The sequence below is a fragment of the Daphnia pulex genome, chromosome 6, assembly GCF_021134715.1.
Source record: "Daphnia pulex isolate KAP4 chromosome 6, ASM2113471v1".
In the NCBI taxonomy this organism is placed as follows: Eukaryota; Metazoa; Arthropoda; class Branchiopoda; order Diplostraca; family Daphniidae; genus Daphnia; species Daphnia pulex.
The window spans coordinates 6,530,010-6,553,363 of NC_060022.1; the positions used below are offsets into that span (position 1 = coordinate 6,530,010).

Consider the following 23,354-nt stretch of genomic DNA (forward strand, 5'->3'; position numbering starts at 1 on the left):
GGGACCCATCGGTTTGGTGGAAGAACCAACCCTTTTTCGGCCAGAGATATATACCCTTGGTTGGGTGGGTGGGTGGGTGTGTGTGTGTGTGGGTTGCCCTTGCGATAGGTGGTGGTGGTGGGGTTGGTCGATGTGAAATGGTTTAGGTGGTGGTACCGCCGAGCGCTGGTGGGTTCTCTCTTCTCACGGTAGCTGAGCGCACCTGTAAATGGCCCTCTCATTAGACTCATTAGAGGCCGTAACGATGACAACAGATAATCAACGTACATTTCTACCTCCTTTTCTTTCCCCCCTCAATTTGCATGCTTCCACGACTAGTCTAGTGATCTATACACACACACACGCGTACATAGACAGTCGAGTCTATATATCTTAATGGCCCTCACATTTCTTTCTTTTCGAGCATTTTATTTCGTTTTATTTCCTCTGGGGTCTCAAAACTCGAACGTAGTACACAGTCGCGCGGTGTCTTCTCTCTCCGACGAGTTTTTATTTATTTTTTCCCGTCTCTCCTTTTACAAACTAATCACTTTGAGGAGGGGGGGATTATCCGGTGAGGAGGAAAAAAAGGCGGGCGCAAAGAAAGAATATCGAATGAAGAATTCCGTCACGAGCTTGCCATTATTGCACTCGCTATACTTTGTCCCTGGCCTTTTTTTCTTTTTTCTTTTTTCTATTTCTCTCTCCTTTATGTCTTTCCGTCTGCCTTCCTCTCTTTATCTTTTGCTTTGTCGAAAGAGTATATTTATTTATATATCTGGCTCATTCCCAGCAGCTAGACACACTACCACTAGTACTACTACTACTACTAGAGCTCTTCTCAATGACTTGTAATTATTTCCAAAGCTCTTCCCCAATTACCTTTTTCTTCGACTGCTGCTGCTGCTGCTCTACTCGAATGAAATGGATCGTAATATATTAGGCACACACAAGTGACATCGATACATAGCATAGCAGCGAGGTCGGTTGAGGCAAGGTTCCCATCATTTCCTATACATCATCGCAATTCTTCTCTAGTCAAACTTTGAACAGAAAAAGAAATAAAATTAAAGTGATAGCAACGCACCGAGCGTATTAACTCGGCTATTGAAGGTGGAAAAAAACCTTCATCATCAGGCCGTAGTAGATGCGGATGATTAGTCGACTACTCCGGTTTTTGTGTGTGTGTGTTTGTGTCGACAGACGACGACCGCAAGAAAATTCTCAACCGTTTCCTCGACTATCTGAACCTGTAATCTAGCCTCAACTCAAAGAGTAATATAATATAATATATAGTAGCCCTCGCATTAAATGGATGCACGACTTTCTTCTTCCTTTTTGTGTGTGTGATATCCTTCGAGTAATTACAACCTTGCCTTTTCTTTTTTGACTTTTGAAAACTAGAAATTAGATAAAAAACTCTAAACATTTTTTAACGGACGTTGAGGCCAAAGTGGCGCCGTTTCGATCTAACCGGAAGAACTTAATATACTTTTCTTGTGTTGTGCTGTTTCGAGGTTCTCCTCTGCCTTTTTCCCCTTAAGTTTATTTTTTGTGGATTTATCGAATTACCACCCGGATTCCTTTTTTTAAGAACCTGAAATAGAGACGTAAACTTGGCGCGGTTTAGAGATTTCTATAAAACTGCGCGTGTTTTTATTGTATTCTCTCTGCTCTTGTGTCGAACCTAGTGGTCTCTGGCTTATATGTGTGTGTGTGTGTGGATTTACCCCTATAACTTTGTGCGGCCGTAAAGTTTCAAAAAACCCGAATGTTACCCGAACATAAATCTAACCCATCTCAATGTTATCTCTCGAAAAAGACTGTGCTTATTTTTTTGTTTCTTCCTTTTTTTCCCCCAAAAATGCCCAGCGTCATTTCACAGTGTTTGTAGCATAAAATCGGACATTTCCCACTATGACGGTCGAGAGTTTTGTGTTTCTTCTTTTCTTCTTCCCCTTTCTAAAAAAATGTTATTTTTATTTTTATTTCATTTCATTTTATTTTTCTGCAAAATAGGACGGCGGTGATATGGAACAAGAAATGCAGGTCCATCAGGCGCTGTTGCGGCAGGCCGAAGCGGCCGCTCACATGCAAAATCTGATGCAGTCGCAATTGGGTTTGTCGATCGGCTCTGGATTTCCCAACTTGTCCAACTTCCCCGGCCTGCCGGGCATGGCCGGTTTGGGTGGTCTCCATCCCGACTTGCAGGCCCAACTCCAGGCTCACATTCAAGCCCTGAGTGGACAGGGCGGCGGTGGCGGAGGTGGCGGTGGACAGCAAGGCACAGGCAACGGGACGAGCAACGGCCACGGCAGCAGCAGCGGCAACGAGAGCCAATCTCCACCGGCCGGCATGGGTCCACCCAAGACGTCGTCTCCGCTGTCTGGCCTCAACAACGCCTCTCAAAACAGTTTGCTGAGCCTGGCCAATTCGAGCCACCACAGCCTGACGACTCCGGCCTCGTCGCCGTACAACAACAAGCAACGCCACCACTCGAACGCGGCCATTAGTCCCCGTCGCGGCGGCAACGGCCAGCAGCACCACCACAACCACCACCACCACAGCAAAGACTCTAAAGACGACTTGGATCAAGACTCGATGGACGGCTCATCGTCGCCTTCGCCTCCCGCTTCCATGCTGGCCAGCATCGCGGCGGCCGCTTCGGCCCTCCGCTCTCCTTCCGGCGGACTCTTGCCGCCCTCGTCGGCCGCTTCGCATCATCCGTATCTGGCCTCGGCCTTCTCCAACGCTCTCGGCGGCCTCTCCGCCCTGACGAGCGGACTCTCGGTCGGCGGCAGCAACGGCGGGGCTCACGGCTCGGCCCACGGTGGCCAGCACCCACCTCTGACCCCATCGCCTTCGTCCGACTCGCCACAGCAGACGGACGCACCCCGGGGGGCCCCCAATTCTTCTCAGCAGTCGTGGACTTTTGAAGAGCAATTCAAACAAGTAAGTAACCAGAGCCGCACCTGTTGAAAAATCAATGGCCATAGGCCAGCTATAGTAGGGCCGGATTTTTATCCTCTATTCTTCTTCTTTTGCTGTGGCCGTCCACCAATTGATTACGCACATTGGAGGAGGACGACGACTCATTTTTAATGACGGACTTGTAATAGACGTAGACCCTGACATTCCAAAGGTGGATGGGAGGAGATTGTTTGATGGCAGATTCGCCAATGGTTGAAGTTGGGAGATCTGATGGATTAATGGCCACTTTTCTTCCTTCTCTTTTTTCTTCTTCTCAAAATGGCTGCCGCCCGTTGATGGCTCACATTTACGGAGCGTCGTAAAATGTTCCAGCTCTCTTGCCTTCCACCCGTCCGTCCGTCCTCCCACCTTCTTCTTCTTTTTCGATTTATACATTCGCCAGTTTCGAAGAAGAAGAAAAACGTGTTGCATTTCTCTCTCTCTTCTCTACTACTTCGTCATGTCTATATTTAACTGTTCCGCTTGGCCAATGATATTGATAGGCAAACGGAATAAGGAGAGAGAGAGAGAGAGCTGCGTCGACTGCCGCCGATCAGACGCACACACACAATCCAGCTGGGCCCATGTTATTTCGGGGCTTAATTTTTTTTTACAACTGGAACATTCTTATCCATTGATTTAGTAGATGACTTACTACTACTACCACTACCACTACTAAGCACTCGGGGGCCAGGGCGGAATTCCGGATAGTTTATTTTCCGCCCAGCGCCCATCCAGCTGCATTTTGTAACAAATGTCGTCTTGACAGACCTTTTTTATTTTTCTATTTTTTCGAATCGCCTTCGTCATTGGTCAAGGGATTTGGCGGGATCATTTCCCAGATCTTTCCGCTATAAAAAGAACCGCATTTCTTCTTTTTTTTCTTAAATTGAAAATCTCATTTGGGGAAAAAGAAAAAAGAAAAAAAGATTTTTGCCTTCACCGTTTCAGTGTGAATTAGCATCTGGAGTGGGCGGAGCTTGGCGTCCGGTTTGTTTCGTTCAACCGTCAAAAAGCCTTGGATGCCAAGAGGTGGCCCCCCTCCCCATACAAAAAGCTCCTGGTCGTGCCCACCTCCTCGTTTCTTCTTGTTTCTTCTTCGTCGTCTTCTTCTTCCATATGGCCACCACATGGGCTAATGTTAAAGCCAGACATGATGAACCATATAGTGAACGACAACGACGACGGCCCCCCCTTTTTTCTTTTTCCGACTAGTTTTGGACTTCATGATTTTTACACCCCTCTTTTGACTTTGGGGTGAGAGGAGAAGGTCGTGTTGATGATAGGGGGGGTCGGAAGATATCTTCACCCTCCATGTTGTGTGTATTTGTGTGTATTGAGTTTTTCTTATCATTTCCCCCCTTGTCTTTGAATTCTGGCGGTGGCGGCGGAAGAAGGGGAAGGGAAAAAGATGGCGCGTCTCTGAGATTTATGCGAGCTGCTGCTGCTGCTGCTCCTGGCTGTTCCTCCTGACTGCCTCCTAGTTCCTTTCCTTCTCCCGATGTATGAAGATATTTCGTTTTGGGTTTTCGTTTTTGAGGGGGTGGGGGAGGGTGGCGTCTGTCCCTCATCGTTCACCAAGGTAGTTAATAGATTAGGCGGTGCGGAAACACATACGGCCGGAATCCGTTGCCATCTGCAGCAGCCGCAGCAGCAGCAGCCCCACCCTGTAAGAAGAAAGAGAAACTTTCGACGCTTCCCATCCGCACGTGTTGTCGACTTGTCTCCTTCTTCTCCTTCCTTCATTTTTCCTTTGATTCTTATTTTTATTATTTTGATCAGAGTCGACAGAAATAAAGTCGAATGAAAATGGAAGATGACGCCATCAAGTCGAGTTAGGATAGGCCGATCGGGACACAATAGACTTTTCCCCTCCTGTCGATGGATCGTTTTCCAGTCGATGAGCACGCGCTACGAGATAATACAATAAAAGACTTTTTTTTTCTTTCTGTTCCTTTTTTCCTTTTTTTTTCTCTACCCAATACAAGAAGGGAGGGAAAGGTGGTTGCGTAACTGATGGGCCCGACACGAGCGGCTGACACGTTCCAGGTGTTTGTGTCGCTGGTGGCCACCCAACAAGGGGCCGGCTCGTATATTTCGGGCTGGTCGGTGGCCGACCGACGTCGGATTAAAAGGGAATCTGCCGTGTGAAGGGACACGACAAGGATCCCCATCTTGATAAAAAGGCAAACCCAAACGTAAGAGAGAAAGAGATATTTATTCGGCGGCTATTCCATCCCTATCCCCACTACTGCTACTACTACTACTACTACTACTACTACATGGGCCTATTTGGAGGTTATACAATAGTGTGGCGGTCGGGTTCAACCTGACCGTGGGCTACCTGATGACAGCCGACATTTATCAGCGGGGTAGTGCCGACACACACACACACACAAACGGATTGATTTCAAGCTACTACATCCACCGAGCTACTACCTTTTTTTTCCCATTTTCTTTTGATTACAACGATTTCTACCTGTTGTTTTCCCTTTTTATCAAATTGGACACCGTTGGGCCGTTTAAGTGAAAACACGCCAGGCGACAGGTTGGACAGAGGATCCCAATGTAAATGTCACGAAATTCAATTAAGATATATATTTTGGTCGATTTCAAGAGTTGGAAAACATGGACATTTTATTTACTCTTCCCACACTTAAACCAAGGTTGTTTTCACAGAGAAGAAGTAGAGAGGGAGGGAGGGTGGGGGGAAATTCAGGGGGTAAAAGGTTTTTTTATTTTTTCTTGCTCCCCACACGCTGTCGCTAACTGGTTCCAATCTGAAAGAGAAAATAAAAACCACCCCACCATCCCTTCACAAACGAACCAACACACCCCATGAAGAAAAACGGAAAAAAAAGAAAAAGTTCTTATAAGTTGGTGCTGTGTGTACTCCTCCTTTATTTGTATATAAGGTCCCTCTATATATCTTTGAAGATAAGACTTTATTTTTTTCCCCTATCGCCTGCGTGTGTATTTTGGCCTCTCCCCTCGGCTTTTTTTTTTGGCCCCGGATAAAATCCGTGCGAAAATGAAGAAAATGGTCGAAAAAAGAAGTAAATAGATATAAAAATATATATATATGAGCTGATGGTGGGAGAAAATTTTTGCGGGGGGTTAGTTAGGAGAAGGAGGGGGGAAAAATAAAAAGAGGGTTCGGACTTGTTTGCCACGATATCGAATTTCCCTCTTCTTTTCGGGCTGTTTTGGCGGACCAATTCGCCGGGTTTGTCGACTCTCTTGCAGCAAATATAATATAATATTTCTATGCACAAAAGTCTCCACCCTCCAATGTTTAGCCTATCCGTTTTCCTCTTTCTTATTTTCTATTTTATTTTATTTTTTCTCCCCCCTTTTTTGTAAATGCAAAAACGGAAAAAAAAGAAGAAAAAGAGAGACGGACGCTGTTGTGAGATAAGAAGGAACGTCCGTTAGTGGCGTCTTATCAATTCACTCGCTGCTTATGAGCGGATCCCGCTGCGCCATTTTGCGCACGACAGTCTCGAAAAGTCTCTTTTTCTCTCTCTCTCTCTCTCTCTCGTGTGTTTGAGAAGAGAATCGTGAAGATGTTGTTTTGAATCGAGGACACAGCCCCACACACTTGGGGGCGACTTTTTCGGGGTTCCTTTTCACGCGTTATTTCCTTTTTCTATTTGAATGTTGCCGAGACACGCGCCGTGCCTTTCCCCCTTCTCGTCGAAGAAGGCGTGTGTGTGTTGTCGAAGAAAAACTGGATAAATATTCACCAGGGGGGTTGAATGTTGTCTATTAATAGAATCACATTAGTTAAGGAGAGAGACGGAACACAGAGAGCAGAGCAGAGCAGAGTTGATTGGAATTGGAGGGTGACTTTTTCTTTTTTTCCAGCCCAGCCATCCATCCAGCCATCCAGCAAGAAAGAAGCGTCTGTTTGTTAAAGCAACCCCACCCTATCTTCTTCGTGCTATCTGGGTGTCATTTGAGAAAAGATGGCCGACCCAGGGTCGACTCTTCTCTGCTCTCCTCCAACATCTTTCGTGTCGTTATGGCCCCCGACTTGTGTTGGAGCTGCAAATAATCTTTGCTATTTTTAACACACACACACGCACACACACACAGACTAAAGCACACACACACACACACACACACATAGAGCGTCATTAATCAATGGTGGATTCGTGCCTTCCCCTATCGCTCATTTCCTTCCCGTCATAACAAAATATTGAGCTGGATTGCCACTTCCGTTTCTCGACTACCCCCTCTCACTCTCTATTGGCCAATCTAATCATTCCCTTTGCCAATCAGGGTGGGTCGCGGTGGGCAATTGTTTTTTTTGGTTTGTGTTTTTATTATTGCGAGCTGACGATGAATTGGGCGCCATCGATGGAACGGAAGTTGACTTCCAGGCGGCTGGATGAGTGAGAGGGTGAAGGGGGGAGAATTGATTGTGTGTTGTTTCAAATATCGACGAACTGGGTTAGATCTCTTGCCACCAGCCCTTCGTTACGTTATAGCACAGTGGGCTAATACATTCCGGATGCAGCTGTTGCAAGGCAACAACAAGAGTGCGAAGATGTTCTTCTTCTTCTTCTGCCAGCCTCCCTGTTTTCATCCCTCTTCAACAACCCCCGCCATCTTGGCCCCCAAGAGAGGGGTTGAACCAACAACAAGCGCCTCCGTGCGTTCCTCTCGATGAACAAGAAGAAGAAGAAGATGTCTCTGATGTAAGGGGGGGGGGGTTAACTTCAAGATGTTGAGCGCCCACCCCTGTCTGAAAACGGGAAAGAACAGCAATAAGGAGTTTTTAGGGTGGCCAGATTGGTTTCTAATTTGGTTTCACCGGGTTTCAGGCACGTACCGGGCATCAACCCCTACAATTCTTCCTTCTTCTTCTTCTTTTATCCTTTTTTTTTATTTTTCTCCCTCTCAATTCCTTTTGATGAGTTTTCCAGTCGATTGTTTTCTCCCCGCCCATATTCATTAAAAATGTAATTTAAATAAAGGGAAAATGGCGAATCGAAACATTTCGATCTTTGGCCTATTTTTCGCCGTTTTCTTTTCTTCTCTTCTCTCCGGCTTGAAGCGGAGGAGGAAGAAAAGGTTCTCTCGATCAGTCATTAACTTTGAGAGGGGGAGAAAGAGAGAGAGAAAAAGAAGCGTGTGTGTGTGTATATATATATAAATATATATTCCCTATGGCATGTATTCCCCCCTCTAAGAAACAGATGGCTCCGTATTCAGCACTCATCAGTCAACGATATCGAATTAACTTTGTCGAGTGACTTTTTCGTCTTCCACTTTTGAAACACGATCCGGCCCAGGCAATATCAGGGGGGGGGGGAAGTCGAGGAAAAACGGTTCCAATGACCTTTTTTCTTTCTTTTTCTTTTTTCGTTTTTTTTTTGTCCTACACAATTTCTGCCAATATTTTTCTTGACTTGTTGTGTGGATATTTGGTTTTGATTGAGGCACGGCCGATACGGTCTCGTTACGCTTCAAAGTCGTAAAATTCCTGTTGATGCATTGACTTTTCTGTTGCCTCTGTGCGCACACAAAGGCCCATGTCGGACGTGTGTGTGACTGTGTGTGTGTATTAGACACAATAGCCCCGAAGAAAAAAGAGATCAACGGGGTGGGTGTTGTATCTGGTCGACCTTTGGAGCCAGTCGATAGCTACAATAAAACATTATACTGTACCCTGTAAATCCCTTCCCAAATAACTGGGATGGATGGATGCATGGATGGATAGATGGATAGAGAAAGCAACAATTCCAAATCTCTAGGCTGGAGCTTCAAGATTTTCTGTTTTTTTCTTCTTCCAATTTTTTCGGGGTTGTTGTTGTTGTTGTATCTGTTTGATCGCCGTCCTTGGAAGATAATCAACAGTCGAATGTGTTTGGCGAGTAGATTTCGACCGTTGGTCACAGAGAGAGAGACACAGAGATGAAAGGGATGGCAAGAGTCAAAAGTCAGTTGTCAATTGTTTCAACGATAATGGCCGGCCGACCTGCTACCCGATATCGAAATGCAAGTGCTGCTGTGCACTGCGGGGGGCACCAGACGTGGTACTTATAAGGATGGAAAGGCCTATTCCGTGTCACATTGCAAGGCCCTTTTGTATATATGATTCGCCCCCATCTCCTCCTCCTGCTGCTGCTGCTGCCTCTTATCGCTTTTCCCCATCTGATTCCGCTAAAACTCTTGACTTGATTTTGACCAGAGACTTTTTGGGGCTTTCTCTCTCTACCCGATGCGCGATCTGTTTTTTTCCTCCCTCCCTTCATTTATCCCCCCTCTTCATTTCCACCCTCAGATCGGCCGTGGGAACAACGGGACTTGTGTGCACTATTGGAACATTTCTGGCGACATTCCTTCTGTTTTTATGATAGGTCCGACACTCGACGACCCCTAGCCGAAATTCAATTTTTTCTTTCTCTTGTAGGCGACAGCTTCTTCTATCCTCTAGGACCTGTGCGCATTGCGTTTTAAATTTTGAATTGATTCTTCAAAACGTAAAAGAAGAAGAAGAAGAAGAAAAGATTGGATTTTTATGGCGTGTCGCTCTTTGTGTCTGCGTACAATTTTCCGCAGGCTTAATATTGCGATTGACGGAATAACCGGTCTTGTAATTCCCGAGTCGATTCGTCGACAACTGGAAAAATGTTTTTTTTTTCTTCTTCTTCTTTTTCTTCTTATTTTATAAGGGGAGAGATGGTGGGGGGGAATAAAAAAAATCTCCCTCGCTGTTGGATTGTCAACGATCTTTTTACTTTTATGGCGTCTGCTGCGGAACGGATTGATTGTAAATAACCTGCCGTGTTCGCTTCCACCGTCTCCTCTTTTACGATCATCTTCCAAAGTGGCGAATTCGCCATCTCTTCTTTTTCTTCTTCATTTTCTTTTGTTGCAATAAGAGAAGGGACCTTGGCCAAAAGGTGTAGATTTTCGACGGCCATCCACGGGGAAGGCCGATTAGTAGTGGATGGACCATATGGAAAGTCTCTTTGCACTCCGAGAACCGTGTGTGTGTGTGTGTGTGAGAGACTGTTGGTGTTTTATTGCCCGTCTGTCAGTTGAGGGTAGGTTCTGGACTCCGGGATGCAGTTGTCTTGACCACTTCCTCCACTTGGAGGGAAATTCACATCTCCTCCAGTTCTTGATGCATTTCAAATGTCGCCGATATTCGATATCCTTCGCAGACTTTTTTTCTCTTTTAAAACCCCCCGAAAGGCTGGTTGGGGGAGGAGGAGGAGGAAACGGGTGGCTGGAGTGATTCCAACGCCAGCACTCGACTCTAACCAGCTGCTCTCCTCTGAAATGCTCTAGGAATGAGATGTGATGTTGTAGATAATATTCAAGATATTCTTGTTTTTGTTTTCGTTTTCGTTTTTCGCCTTTTTTCTTATACAAACCGTCTGGCTGACTTTGCTTTTCATTTCATTGGGCAATCTCAATTAAATGCATAGCCTCAAGTTGTTCATTTTCCCGTTTAGACAGAGCGCGCGTGCTGTCTCAAGCCAGAAAATTAGTCGACCAAAAGAATAAGAAAACGAACAAAAAATCTCTTCGATATATTCTCGTCTGGAAATTGACTTTTGGATATAAAGGGGCCCCTCTCTCTCTCTTCAATCTAAAAAAAGTAAAAAAATTTAAAAAAGAAAAGATGGGGGCGCCACGAACTGGCGATAGTCCGGCTGTGCGTGACTATCGGTCGTATTGTATCTATACGTGTCGGAGTTCTCTGGCGCGCGCGCGCTTATTTTTCTTCTTATTTTTTAAAAAGGCGTCGCGTTCAATATTATTACACTGCGGGGCCTCGTCGGAATTTATACGATCAAATTATCGGTGAAGAGGGGCAAGGACAAAGGGGGCGGATTGATGGAACGCCATCGGTGTGCGCGCAACACTGTTTATTCGGTGGGCCATGATGGGCGGGAAGTTTGAAACGAGGAGGGACGGCCCGGATGACAGCAAAGTCCGTTTGCTGGCTCACTCACTAGTTGCGTACACACTACAAGATTCTTTTTACCTTTTTTTCTTTTTAAAAAAATATTTTTTCTTTTATCTTTTCAACCAAACGGATGTCTGACGTTGGTTGTACTCCCGGAAATATTCTTCCCTCCTTATTGTCCGCCTCCTGCAAACATTTTACCCGACACTCCGCCTCTCGTTATCTATCGCCGCTTTCCGTCCGTGCGGATTAAATCAACTCTCCTTTCCTTTTTTTCGAATCGTCTTTTTTCAAAAGAAATTTGACTTGTCGTAACTCGGTTGTTTTTTCTTCTTAATTGCAATAAGTAGCGCAACGAGCTTCGTGTACTTATTGAACTCGAAAACACACCTCTTGTGTTTTCATGGCAACTTTTGATTGTAATTTTTGTCTGAGAAAAGATTGAGGAAGATTGTTGTAGAAAAATGTGGCGGGGCCTTTTAATTCCATCGGAACCCAAGCCAAAACAAACTTAGTCTGCTAGTGTGAGGGCAATTCCTTCGGTTCCAGCACTCTACATATAATTTTGAGGTTGTTATTCTTTTTATTGTTTAAGAATTCGAGTCGAAAAAAAGGGGGGAGAGGATAGGAGAAGAAGAAGAAGAAGAGAGTTTGGTGGGGGTTTGGTCCGTCGAGTCAGGGGGCGTGTCGCCGTGCACGAAGTAGCTGTCGGGACCCGGGCCAAGAAGGAATTCTCTCCATTGAATTACGATGGCCGTTTAATACACCTTGTATTATGCATATATATTATATATATATATATATATAATTTATATAAAGAAAACGAAAAACCCACTACCTTCTTCATCTGCTGGCCTGTGAGGTCAAGCGATCTCGCGTGCTTCTCTTCTGTCTAGCCAAAAATTTCGTTTTTTTCCTTTTTTTTTCTTTTTTTTTTAAATCTTTCTCTCCTCTGTGCCTTAGAAAAAGAAAAGAAAAAGTAATGAATGTTTTTGATTGTTGTGTCTAATCAACTTGATATTTAAATGGCGCCACTATTTTCCCCCTGCCCAGTTCTTAATCGCGTCGAGAAAAACAAAATGGATAGAAAAGAAGAGGGGCATTGAATGTAATCAACTTTGATTTTTTTTCTTCTGCCTTTTCGTACCTCAACGCATTTGTTTTACAAGAGATAGAGCCGAGGAAAAGAAGAAGAAAAAATCATTCGAATGGCGGTTGCCTGTCGGTATAGGGCAATAATTGCTTTCTGATATTGGAGATCGAGGCATCATCAACTGCAACTAGTTTTTGGTTCCCCCCTCTTCCCATGCCAAATTGATGGATGATATTTTCGCCAAATGCGCTTTTTTATTTTCCAGGGTCCGATATGATGGCTGATGAGTTTTCGGTGTTCGGATCGTGTTTCGGTGATCCTTTTTGGCCGTGGTGGATTTGAAATTGGCGCTGGAAAAGAGCCCTAGGTCGTCGGCTCGATAGACTTAATCAGTCGATTTACATACAGTTGGGAGGGTGTATTTTTTTATTTTTTTGGTTTCTTTTTCTATTTCTCTCGTGTGTATGTGTGTAGGAGGGGGTTGGGAGGTAAGGGCTGCTCTTATGATCCTTAAATGGCAGGGTCCCGAGTTTTTTCGGACTTGCGGCCGCGCCGCCGCCGTTGCTGCTGCCGCCTTCTTCGTGTTTCTTTTTTCTCTCTCTCTCTCCCCTCTTTCATCCGCTTCTTTCTGTTTTTATTTATCGTTTTATAGCCCTTCACTCATACACACACACACACACGCATATCCACATCGACACAAACGTCCGCCAACCCTTCCATTTGGCTGGATGGAATACCTGTTCCATTTCCACCGGTCGTCTTTATTTTCTCTTCTTCTTCTTGTTCGTTTTCTTCTCTTGCTGTTGTTATATATTTTTAATAGTCCACTATAAGACGAGGAGAGATGTATGGGCAGAGTGAGGGAAGATGGAAAAGAGCTCAAAGAAGAAGAAGAAGATCTTAATACCTGTGGAAATGTTCATCAGGCCCCAACAACAACTACACGGCACACACACAGTTTCCCCCCGTATCTCTTCTGTTTTTATTTTATTTGGTGAATTTTTTTTTCTTCTTCCAGGATGGCCGAGAAGATAAGAACATGAAATGAGGTGGGGGGGAGATTGGGTTGGGAGGTGGGAGTTTGAGAGTAGTAGAAGAAGAAGAGAGACGTAAAGAGATAAGACAGGGTTAAACCATCACCTCTCTTACTTTTCTTTCTAGCAAACCATTTTTTTCTTCTTCTTCTTCTTGCTCACCATCTCTTTTTATTTTGTCTTCTTTTCCCCCTTCTATATACTCTACCTGTTTATGAACGATAGCCTGATCTGGAACTGCGATATCGATCGTCGACGGAATGCGCTTCTTCTTCTTCTTTATTTTTTGGGGTTTTCTGGTTCTATCTGCAGCGTATAAGCTCATATACTCGTTCGTTTTTTTCTTCTTCTTCTTCTCGATGGCTAGAGAGAGAGAGACGTATTGTGTTGTTTGCCCAGTTTTTACTTTCTATTTGTCCTATTGTGTCCCTTTTCTTCCTCTCAGCTAAGAGGTTACCTCAAAGACGCACGCACGTAGCCAAGGAGAGAGAGCCCCCACATGATATATGGCTACTGTTTTTTTCTTCTTAGCTTCTTCTTCTTCTTGTTTTATTATTTTCTCTCTTTTTTTCCCGTTAATATGTAACCGGTATGTGGCTGAATAGGCCAACATGTTTGCAACGACAACAAGTCGCAGCCATTGTGTTGGCCGTGGCGTAGCGTAGCCGTGCGGAAAAACGGCAAAGATGGCGTCTTTGTTTGTTTGTGTCTGTTTGTTTGTTTGTTGTTATTATTATTCCGATTGGTCTGTTCTGTGCTACCACCACCAGGAGTGGTGGCAGTAGTAGCAACAGCTACTGGAGGGGTGGGGAAACGTGCAACAAGAAATGTTGTTGTGGGATGTACTGGCAAGTCATTTGAAAGCAAACAAAATGAAAAATAAAAACAAATGTTTTTCTTTTTTTGCCCGTGTGTCCGCACACCCCCCACCCGCGCCGATTGGTTTCAGGTGCGCGTGTAGGAGGGTCTGCGGTCGTAACGAGGTGGGCTCCGTTTTACGCGCCGGCAACTTTTTTTTCTTTCCAATCCCGTGTGAATTATTTTCTTTTTTCTTTTCTTCCGTATTTGCTTTGATCGTTACAAACATAAGACACAGCCGATGATTCCGTTTTTTCCCAGAATTCTCACAAAAAGAGAAAAGAAAGTTTTGTAACAGTTCCGAATTTGGTTCGAGCTGAAAAACAAAAAGGAAAAAAAGAAAACAGAAAAATTGAATGGCATTTGACGGTTTTGTTTCCGCCCGTCGGATCGAAGTAGCATTGTCGATGGAGACTCGGCGCTAGCTCTGGTTAATGAATTTTCGATTTTTGCGTTTGTCTCCAACTCTTGTGTGTCTTGTCTCTTAACGATCTCCTTTGCTCCTGCCTCATCAAGGCCCCCATGATTAATGATTGTGTTTGTCTCTGAGACTGGCTGTGCTCAGTGCTGGCTGTGCTGGCTGGCGCACACTCTTTGATCCTGTGGAACAGGAAGAAGAAGAAGAAGCAGCGTCATTAAATTCTCGTTAGAATCGAATCCATATGGCCTCGCAACATATTTCGAGACTCTGCTGCAGCCAAGAAAATGTTAAAAAGGGTGATGGCCGTTGATGGACTTGACTCTCGCGCTCCTTTTTTTCTTCTTCGTCTTCTTCTTCTTCATTTTTATAAATAGTTTTGGTGTGTCTCGGGAACGGTGTGTGTGTGTGTGCGCGCGTGCGCCCCGGCTGCCGGAGTTGATCGTCGGTTATGCTAACGAGTTTAGGGTAAAGATATATATAAAAACATATCTGTTAGCGCCCACCTCCGAGTCGCAGGGCAGAGAAGAAATCGGCCGTGATGCGCCTTGACGCAAGAGCCACAAGAAGAAGAAGAAGAAGAAGAAGAAAGAAAGAAAGAAAAGAGGAGAGATGGTTTACGGTCTATCGGTGGTTAGGCGCCGCCGAAGAAGCTTCTTCTTCTTCTTCTTCTTCTTCTTCTCATCTTCTTCTTCTTTTTCCATCGAGACGTTGCGCAGGGCACAATAGAAGCTGATTCATCCATATTCATCGATGGCGAGAAAGAAAAGAAATGAAGAATAAGAAGAAGGGTTCATTGCCAATCGGCCGCTGTCCGAGCAGAAGGGGCTCTTGTGTGGTGGCTATAGCTGCCCTTTGGGTTGAATTAAGCTGCCCCTTTTTTCTCTCTCTCTCTTTTTCTCTTTGGATTTGTTTTTTGGGCTTTGTTTTTTTGGGAGCTGGCTTATTTTTCGTCTCGGATGGTTTATGCATATTGGTTTCATTCTAATTTTCAACGCAGCCAGCCAGGGGACGCCAAAAGAGGGGCTACTGTATTCTTCATCATCTGGCGATTATTTATTTAAATCGAGCGCGCCCGCAATAGCGGCGCCTCGACTTCTTCTTCTTCTCCTCTTGCAACTCGGCTTGGCATTTACATTCCAGCATCAACGGCAGCCAGCCCATTTAATAATCTGCTTGGCATATTCATTTGGCTAGAAATTTATTGATTTGTCCCGTCCAAGAATTTTTTGGGGTTTTTTTTTCGACTTTTTGGGACTCGACATTTCCTTTTCGACTCTTGCCTATTCTCTATTCTTTTGTTCAATTTCTTCTAGGCAGTCTGGCAGTATTCCTATCGACGTTTTCGAATGCTGGCCATTGTTTGCCCAAGACACTGGGCGAGCGTAATAAAATGCTATCGTCGATAAGCCTACTCATATTTAAATGCATCTTATGGCGTCTCTGCGGAGACTGGAGGAGAGAGTCAGTCAGTCAGTCAAGTCAGATGTTGAAGATGTTGTCGAGCAATTGTGTGGCCTCGTCTTGCACACGCCACCAAGACACACACACACAAGTACAAACAAAGAGCAAGACAACGGGCCGACAAAATGCATTTTTATTTTATTTTATTTTATTTTATATTTTCGGAGGGATAAGGTCTTGTGCAATATCACCTCCAGCTGCGTGGGAGGGAGGAGATGACGGTCCACCTTTTCTCCGAAACATTTTTCCCTTCTAAATGTTCTCTACAATAAATATGTACAAATATCTATCTTGTATATATGTGGTGGAGCTTGGGAGCTCTCCGTAGGATGCGTATTCGTCTTGTCAAAGTGATGAATCTGGAAACATTACGCCATAACTGTTTGACCCCCCCCTGCTGCTGCTGAATTGGTGGTGTAGTGCTGGTGGTGGTGTAGTTGGTGGTTGCCCTCCTGGTTGGTGGCTTATTCCTTAACGGCCGTCTTGTCTCGATAAATTTCCCTACAGACTGTGAAATGTGGAAAAAAATGTTGTGTTACGATAATTACCGGCGATTTGTTTAGCTGCCAATCGAATTCCTCGAACGTCTCTTTTCTTTTTTCCCTTTTTCTTTTTTCTTGGTGGCTCCAAGTCTATAGCTCGGCTCGTTCTTGTACCTCTACTACTTTGTACATGCCCGTCTGTGATTTGCTAATTTGGTTTTCTTTTTTCTATTTTTTTTCTTTTGCAGCTGTACGAGTTGAATGACGATGCCGGACGCAAAGCCTTCCTCGACGAACTCTTCGATTTCATGCAGAAAAGAGGTAAGATCTCCCCGCCAATTGCGGCCTGTAATAACCGGCAGACATTGAATCTAAATGACGAAACGGATCTCGTTGACTGGGGCGGGCTAACGACTTTGACCTACTGTTGTCGTTGCTAGCCAAGTGCTGTACCCTGTAGAGTGCGCATTCCATGGCCCATCTGAATCAAGATGTCCTCCTCTTCATCATAAAACGAACGAAAGAAGAAGAAGAAGAAGAAAAAAATAAGGGCCAAGAATTCTGGCAAAATGGGCTCTATCAGTTTGGGTGCAGTATGCGACGGGAAATTTATTTCTATATTTCCATGTAGAATGGGAAATAAAGGGACACGTGGATAGGAGGGGGGGGGAGGATGGTCTGAAGAAGCAAATATGCAGCAAAGAAGAAGAAGAAGAAGAAAAAGAGAAGAGGGAAGATTTACAGCTCGAGAGTTTCCGATCAAATCCTTCAAAGTCAATAAAACAAAATTTCAACCTTCGAAATCCCAGCGAAATCCGCAGAGCCCCATCGTAGAGATCCCGGCGAGCGATAGGTCCTCCACCACCACCAGCACCAGCACCATTTCCCTCCTTTGCTCGTTCTCTCTTATTCCCCTCTTTATTTTCTCTCCTTTTACCTTTATTTGGCCATTTCTGAAAAAAATAGTAGAGGGACCACCTGTACGTACGCACCGTGTGTTGCAGACTTGGGCTCCCAAAGTTCATATCAAAATATGACCGAGGCCATATAAAGCCAACCGAGAGAAACAGAGAGAGAGAAAAAAAAGGAGAATTTCACCCCACTTGAAATGGGGGGGGGGGGGGGATATCACAGGTAGACACCCGTATATAAAAAGGAGAAGCCTGAAAACAGGGACATATAACCAAAAAAAAAAATAACTAAATCTGGAGAATAGTTGATGCCGAGTAAGAGGTAGTTTCCTAGTCTACTAGTGATATTATATAGAATAGAAGCGAGCCAAAAAGAAGAAAAGAAAATAAAAAAGATACACATTTATATGTTTATATATGTAATGGCGCCCGTGGTCCGTCTCTCTTTCATCTTCTGACCAAACGAATCGACGGACGGAGTGAAAGGATCCGATGTTGTACACCTCGACTCTTAGACTGGGTAGACACTAGAGAGAAGAAGGAGAGAAGGAAAAAAAGGTGTTGTTGGATGGCGACTCTGTCTGCTGCTAGTTAGGCAGCAGCCGTTTTCCCTCGCGTCGGACACAGGGCGCGCGATTTATGGGCACAATAAATCACAATGGCAGCTTCCGATACGGGGTGGTGGTCGGGGCCGTGCTCTCGTCCGTTCCTCGCAACGATTCAGACACGGACACGAACAAGGAAAGAGAGAAAGAGAAAAAAAAATAGAAATCACAACAACAACAACAGCAATCCGACAATAACGCTGGACATGTTCCACGTCTATAGAATCAAATGAAACATTCTTTGAGCCGGTTGGGTTTTCTGGCAATCGATCGATGGTAATAATAATAACTGGCCCCCTCGTATGATTGACCTTTCCATCATTTACCGACGTCCAACTTGCGCCGTTGAATGTGCGAGTAAATGAGAAGAAGAAATGAAAGAAGAAGGAATGAAAATGGAGTAGTAGGGAAAAAAAGGGCAGCGATCCTTTTAAGGCGGGATTTGATAAATGATCCGTTTGAGATAACAAGAAGAAGAAGTTGGAAACGGGTTGGCCGTATGAATCAAAAATTGAATAGAGTCAGAACGGTCAGAGAGAAATTGAGGTGGCCAGTAGAAATAGATAGATCGAGAATGAAAAAAGGCAGCAGCCAGTTCTTCTTTCTCTTTAGTCTTCTTCTTTTCTATTTTATAAACTCTCTCGTTTATAAAAGTCTGCATCGGATTTTACGCCTTTTTTTCTGCTTCTCTTCTTCCCATCTTCTTCATACACACACAACAACAACAATACAGTAGAGACCAGCAGATGTAACAAATATATTTATTTATTTATTTAGATAATATATTACGTTAGATAGTGTGTGCTGTTGAACTTTGCGGTTTGATTCACTGCTCTTTTATTCATCAGCCGAGATCCCCTTGAGAAGAAGGAATAATAAATGAGAGTAACTTACAATGGCGACTAGTTGTGGATCAATGGGCAAAGTCTCTCTCTCTGTTGATTTATACGCGCTACACGCCCCTCGTGATTGTTCCGTTTTCTTCTCTCAGCCCAGCCATCCACTTTTCCCGGACTGCGTGTTTCTCCCAGAATGGGGATCCCGTGGCTTGTCCACTCGCTCTTCATCTTCGCCATCAATTCACGATTCAAATTGATGGTGTCGAGCTCGTTCCAGCGCCCAGCTTAGGCTATATACACACACACTCACGGCACGGGTCGCATTGCCCATTTGCGGGGTCCTTCGACTCCAAAATTGGTCGCTCGATTGGGACGGGATTCTTCATTACGATATGCCCGTCTTGGAGATATTATTCGTTTTTTTTTTGTTTTTTTCTCGCCGTTTTTTAATTTCTATTTGAAATAGCCCGCCAAATAGGAAGAGAGAGAAAGAAAGAAACAAGGTCCCCGTTGCTTTTCTGTTGCGAGATGTAATCGCTACTATACACGCAGCGGGCTCTTTTCATTCTCCAGCCCCGACTGTTTGAATTGTCGAAGGGCTTATTCATGTTGCCCAAGGAATAAGAAAAAAGAAAAGAAAAAAGGGCAAATGAGAGTGTGAGAGGTCCATTGTGATTGGGAATCGGCCGCCTTTTAATGGCGCATATTAAAAAAACACGACGCGGACCCAAAAGGCTTGCCCAATATAAATGCACAAGTATATAATATAAATATAAAAATAAATGTAATGAATCTTCCATTTTTGATATCGCGCGGGGGGCGCTTACGTGCTCATTTTCCGTCCGTGCGTGATTCCCACCCACTCCGGCCAGGCTGGCTGGCGGCTGGCCTCTTGGGGGCTCTGACGACGGTGCGCGCGCAGACCCCATTATTCTCGGACCACATAAATACAATATCTTATCAAATACGAGGAGGGAATCGAAGCTTTTTTCCAAGTTGCTAAGACCAACCGAAAGAAAAGAAGAAAACAAAAAAGATGAGAATAAATAAAAACTAATCAACGGTTCTTTGTATCTATAAAGCAACGCGATAAGATTGAAAAGAAAAATATCCCAAGAAAAAACCTTCGTCGCTTATTCGTTTCGTGATCAAATAATTTGAAAAGCGCGCCCGCGCGTGTGTGTGGTTCTTTTTGATTAAAAATACGTCGAAGACTAATAAATAAAAAATTGTTTGGTTTTGTTTTGTTTAAAAATAGGAACGCCAATCACCCGTTTGCCGATCATGGCCAAGCAGGTGCTGGACCTATACGAGCTGTACAACCTGGTGGTGGCCCGCGGTGGCCTCGTTGACGTCATCAACAAGAAATTGTGGCAGGAGATCATCAAAGGCCTACACCTGCCATCATCCATCACATCTGCCGCATTCACTTTGCGCACTCAGTAAGTTTATTCCGCCTATTTTCTTTCTTCTTCCGGATTTATTTGTTTTCTTTTTTTGTTGGCCGACGTGTCGTCGGAAGTGATCCGGGGTCGTGGGTTTGTTTGTTTATTTTATTTGTTTATTTTTTTTATTTTTTTTTTTGTAGTTTTTATTTTTTTAATTCCCGTTCGATTCCTTTCTTCTTTATTTGGGTGTTTTTTCCCCGCTGTGTTTCGGCCGTTTGGCGGCACACGGGCAATAAACCAGAGAAAAAAAGAAAAAAATCTGAAAACATGAAGAAAAGACACCCAAGCAGTTGCTAACGATATGTCTTGCATGATCCTCCTCATCTCTTGATTTACGCACTAGCACTTGGCGAGAGAGAGAGAGACTGGATGGGTTTTTATTTCTCTTGCGCGCCTTTGAGCCGCTTGCAGCTATTGCCTCAACTCGCCAGGGAGTCTAGGCCCCCCTCTCCTTTTTTTATTTTCAAAAGCCCCGCGCGCTAAAACAAAAAAAAAAGGCAAAAAGAAAAAAGAAATTAAACAGACAGTCGGAGAAGAAGAAAAGACCATTTCGGGGTGGTCACATTTAAATAACAGGCCATCACAAGTATTTTTTCTTCTTCTTTTTTTCATACGATTTTTCCACCGAGTCTATACACATTTCAAACGATTGGCCAAAGCTTACCAAAAAGCAACCCATCCATCCATCCATCCGCCTGAGCGGAACCCCAAAAAATAACCACCCCCTCCTTTGGAAAACATTAGATTGTCCCCTTCCTTCTGAACTCCTACTCCGCCCTCTTGGTAGATATTTGATGATGGTATATATATCGTGTGTGTATGTATATATATCTATCTATATGTCTGCATGTGTATACATATATAGATAGATAGAAAAAGGTCAGAAGGAGAGAATAAGAAAAAGAAAGGGAGAGACAGACGAGCAGACGAGGGAAACAAAAGACTAGCGGTGGGAAGGTCAATTATAGACCGGCACTAGTCAAGATAAATAGCACATCATTTCAACAGAGACAAGGTCTCTCTCTCTCTCTCTCTCTCTCTCTCTCTAGATATACTTTTTTTTTATTATTATTCTCCTTTCTCCTCCTCTTCCCAATATGTAGATTTATATCCTTTTTTTCTCTCTCTCTTATATTCCCGTGGGTTTGAAAAGAAAAAAGAAAGAAAAAGGTATGAAGTAGAAGAAGAAGAAGAAGAAGAAAAAGAGCGTTGCGATATTTGAATTTTCCACGCGCGCTGTCATGTGCTGCTGGGCTGCAAACGACCTGGCGCCAATAACAATATATCTTGGGCGCCGCGTAAACCATTACGTGCTTCGTCAGTTCATTATTACCTTTGATGGCCTGTTGGGAGGCAGTTGCACCACCAGCAGCAGCAGCAGCTCAGACGGACCCGAGAGTGTGGAGAGCCCAAAGGAATCGCACGTCCAGCACCGGCTTCTCCTCTTCTCCCGTTTCCACCCCACACCCCATTTTCTGGGCGTCGCTTCACGTTCAACAACATTTCGGGACTCTCTTTTTTTTTGTTTAACGTCTTCATCTTTGCCCACTCTACTTACTACTTGCTGGCCCCTTTTTGAATGTCTGATTCAATTTTCAATTGTTTTTTCAATTTTCAATTTTCAATTTTTGGCCGTTTGTTTCTAATTCTTTTTTCTTTTTTTTTCTTTTTGCAATCAACAGGTACATGAAGTATCTGTATCCGTACGAGTGCGAGAAGGAAAAGTACAGCTCGCCCAACGAGTTGCAGGCGGCCATCGACGGGAATCGGCGAGAGGGCCGGCGTTCCAGCTACGGCGCTTACGCCGACTTGGTGCCACGCGGCAACGGAGGCGGCGGCGGCGGCGGTGGCGGCGGATCGAATGGCGGAGGTGGCGGCGGGAGCGTGTCGGGCGCTGCCCAGCACGCGGCCTCGCTTAGCGCTCTCGCTTCGCACATGTCGCACATGTCGCCGCTCAGTCTCGTCTCTCGTCCGTCCGCCCTCAACGGAAACGGACACCACCACCGACCAGGTAAGTCATCGTTGCTGCCAAAACGATTTCATTCACTTTTCTTTTGTGGAGCTGGCCGACAAAGTTTGGACTGGTGATCACGGCCTGGTCCGGCTGATGAATGGCTCCGAACGACTAAGAGAGATCAGATTTTGTGTGTAACTTTGTGGGACCTTTGAAAGTCATTTCGAATGGCATCTAATGATCGTGATGAAAGAAAAGGAAAGAAAAGAAAAAAAATAAGAGAATGGAAACGAGCGAAACGTTTTGAAATGATCGGTTAATGACGGAACGGGAAGAAGCGAAAATGGAAGGGCCCCGCCGCTTCTCGGTGGGAATGACCGCGCGTCTCGATGCAGCAGCGCCCGGCTCCCAACATTTTTCATCGGCTTATGGCCAACACACACATACACAAGTGCACGGGAGTAAATAGAGTCGGCGTCAGTTATAGTAGCCACCACGACCATTTCATGCGTATCAACAGCGCGCCCCAACTCTTTTTTTTCTTTCTTATTCTTATTTTTCTCCTACATACTACTTATTTATGCGATGATTTACATGAGCCTCATTATCCATCTCTCTTTCTCTTATTCGTTTCTTCTTCTTCTTCTTTTTTTTGCCTTTCTGTTGTCCGTCTCGCTTTCTATTCTCCCTTGTTTTTTTCATGATATCAAAATGGCCGTGGTCCTCTGTGTTACGGCCACCTCTTTTGAGACATAACAAATAAAGAAGAAGAAGAAGAAGAAGAAGGACGGAATAAGAAAAAGGCGGGAGAGAACACAAGAGACGAAGGGGTTTTTTTTCTTCTCCTTTTTGAATAATTTGAGAGTAATTACGGTGCTGGGCCGTTATGTGGGAAGCGGTCGCGCAATCAGCCCGTTCACTCGTCCCCCTAATCCCCAACACAGTATGTTTATTACCGAAATGTGTACAAAGACATATTTCAAGTAACTACGGGCTATAGATATTCACGGCAGGGACGTATACAGACGTCCAACGCGGAGATAGTTGCAATAGATGCACACACACAGACACACACACAGAACATAGAAATAGTCTTGGGGGCTAGTGTAGCCGTTAAAATAAGAAATAAGAAGAAGAAAAAAAAAATACCGGCCCTGGCCGTTTTCTCCGTTCAATGGCAATTGAACGTGGTGGTGGAAGGACGTGGTGGAGGGACGACAAACCACCGGCAATGCCGAAATGGCATTTGTTCGTTTTTGAGTTGAAAAGAGAAAGAAAGAAAAAAGTGCCAGACAAGCCGAGTCCCACAAATCACAAGTTGGATCATTTATATCCGATTCGTTTTGACTTTGTGTGTGTCCCCCCCCCC

General features: G+C 44.5%; 1 protein-coding gene across 1 annotated transcript in view; it reads left to right on the plus strand.

The window, feature by feature from the left end:
- LOC124195327 (protein dead ringer-like) overlaps positions 1 to 23,354 on the plus strand; it is a 39,131-nt gene that overhangs the window by 10,680 nt on the left and 5,097 nt on the right. Inside the window, exons 3-6 of the mRNA XM_046589675.1 lie at positions 1,999 to 2,931; positions 16,477 to 16,549; positions 19,842 to 20,025; positions 21,714 to 22,042. Coding sequence (XP_046445631.1) covers positions 1,999 to 2,931; positions 16,477 to 16,549; positions 19,842 to 20,025; positions 21,714 to 22,042 — 1,519 coding nt within the window. The remainder of the gene's footprint in view (positions 1 to 1,998; positions 2,932 to 16,476; positions 16,550 to 19,841; positions 20,026 to 21,713; positions 22,043 to 23,354) is intronic.